The 2599-nt window shown below is 41.8% G+C and overlaps 1 protein-coding gene across 1 annotated transcript in view; it reads right to left on the reverse strand.

Moving 5' to 3' along the window:
* Positions 1-2599, reverse strand: part of LOC104488821 (ras-related protein Rab-40B) — a gene marked incomplete at its 5' end in the record, with an annotated part of 20003 nt that overhangs the window by 4510 nt on the left and 12894 nt on the right. The window contains one exon of the mRNA XM_010130906.1: positions 693-753. Coding sequence (XP_010129208.1) covers positions 693-753 — 61 coding nt within the window. The remainder of the gene's footprint in view (positions 1-692; positions 754-2599) is intronic.

The raw sequence follows: 2599 nt of genomic DNA on the forward strand, positions 1-2599 counted from the left end.
AAAGAAGAAAACAACATATTTAAGAGGCAGTACTGTTGCTGTGTTCTCCAGGTTGTCTCACTTGGGTATTTGTCACAGAACCGGACGGTGCCACCTTCAGACCACCTCAGCACAAAAGCACCGTGACAGACCAAATGTTTGACCCCACGGGAAAAACATTTGTTGTAAAATAATTTGGTTTGTTCTGGTTTTGTACAGATCAAATCACATAGGTCTGCGTATCAATTAAATTGTATGAGCAATAATGCCAATTTTTATTATTTTTTTATACAGCTGTGGTTATTTAGTTGACCGTTACTATTAATAAATTGAGCAAAGGCAAGTTGCTGTACAATCACTGTACGCTTGCTAAGGTTCTTTCATGGTTCTCATTACCAGCACATTTTATAATCTTTGAAGGCACTTTGAATCTATCTCGAAGGCACTTGCAATCTTCTATGGCTTTTTTCTGTATTTGTTATGCATCTCACGTAGAGAAACTGCAGGGTCCCCCATTTTACATGAAATAGGTGCAAAGTGGAGTAATAGGTGTAAAGAGAAAGCATGACTTACTCGAAGGGCTACCTGCCTGGCTCGCTCCTCCTCAGCTAATGAAATATTTCTGAAGCACATGAGAGAACTCCTGCCCTGAAGAGCTGCATTTTTGTGTCTTTGAGATATAAATTATGAGGAAAGATGAACCACACACTTACCAGAGCTGCAGCTTGATTCGTCGGCCATCCAGGAGAATCGTGGTAGTCTTATAGTCTATCCCTGTGGGGAAGACAGCCATGCAAATCTTAGAGCAGCCTGCAGGTGTGCAGGACACACACAGACAGGGAGGGACGGCAAAGAAGCTGGCCTTAAAAAAGCGTATTTGTCATTAATATTCTGAAGTGCATAGGGATGAGAACAACTTGCTGTTATGAAGTTACAAAGGCCTTTCCTATTATTTAAGCTTGGTCCATTCAGAGCAGATGTCTCAGGCTCCCTTCAGGTTGGTCTGTTTTATTCATTATCATGACAATATATATGCTTACAGAGTTTTATCTCTTCAACAAAGGCGGCACAACTAGGTTTTTGCCTTTTCTCCCATCCACACCTTGCAGACTAAACGCTCCTCTCCTCTGTTCCCTGGCCTTACTGCCTCCTTGTTTCTCCCCTTCGTAGCAAACAGAAGCTCCTGCAAGATGACAGCTGTCAGCTCAGCCAGCTCCCCACAGGCTACAGAAGGGGAAAAGAGATGCTTCATTTGTGCTGCTTTTAAAATTTGCACCACACTAAACTGCTCACATGGTGCTTGTCACACGTGAGATGCTATCTGAGGCAAACAAAATCTGAGCCCATTTTATGAAAACAATCAGAAACTTGAATCCACTGTTACAAACACAAGTTGCTGCTCTTTAACTGGAGGTATGGATGCGTTAACCCAGGGAATCTCCTGCTACAAATCAGACCCAGAGGTCAGTGCACTGTTACACAGTGCAGCTACCTCCAGCTTTCAGTCTCAAGACAACCCATTTGTACACAGTTATCACCAATTTCTCCTCCTGAACAGACACCAGCGGACTCTGAATGCTTTCGTTACACTGCACAATACATCGTACTCTTGTTTTGCAGGATACCTATTGTAACATAGATACTAAAGCATATAGTTAAGCATAAGTTCTTTATCTCTAGCACAAACTCACCTCTCTAATCTTGCATGCCAAAATTTATGTCTGTAGATTAAAGAGCTAACAGTCAACAACTTTCATAGCAATATTAGCAAATAGTTTTTACTTCCATATTGTATTTGCTGATATTGTTAGTAGAGTTAAATCAGCTTTAAACTTTGTAATTGAAAGAGATTTAAAAACAATAATTTTTGAAGGATAGTTGCACTGCAGTACTATTAATTAAAAATATTTTTTATCTGTGAATTGAATTGACTTGTTACATGGTTTATGTCATTTTTAGGAGCAGCATTAACTGCCAAACATCTGCCCAATTTGAAAATGAAGAACAACAGAGCGCGAGGTCACCTTGCCATAGCCCTGCAGAAATGGGCATTTGCAGTTGAGAGCAAGAGTGTTTCTTAAGCACGAGAAGCCAAGAGGAATTGCCTGTTGCCTGGTAAGGCAGAAGCTAGCAAAGATGGGTGACGACAGAGAGCAAGCTTCGGGAGCAGTCTCGTTGTGATACCGAGACCTGGAAGACAGAGGCACTGTGATGGTAAGTCACATGCTATTCAGAGATGCCACTTAATTTCTCTTGCCTGCAGGACAGTTCACTTGAGCTACACCAACACGCAGCTTTGCTGCTCCCACTTTTACAAACTGATGAATACATCAAGTACAAGGAATATGTTAGGAAAAAAAAAATCTCTTGACACAGCTCCTTCTAGTCTGGCAGCAAAGAGAGGGAACTAAATTCTTCTGGTATCAGAGAGGTTCAGTGCCAGTCCCCCGATAAGCACTGGGCTGAAAAGAGCAGGGACAGCAATAAGAGGCATTTCAAGCTCTTAGTTCATTGCAGAAGTGTGAACTGAAGCATCTTCTGTCTTTAATTCAAACTCTTATCTGTACATCTGGAAAGACACACACAGGCCACACACCAACCCCCCCCCACAGAGTTACAC

Source organism: Buceros rhinoceros, unplaced genomic scaffold, assembly GCF_000710305.1.
Source record: "Buceros rhinoceros silvestris isolate BGI_N320 unplaced genomic scaffold, ASM71030v1 scaffold43512, whole genome shotgun sequence".
Taxonomy (NCBI): Eukaryota; Metazoa; Chordata; class Aves; order Bucerotiformes; family Bucerotidae; genus Buceros; species Buceros rhinoceros.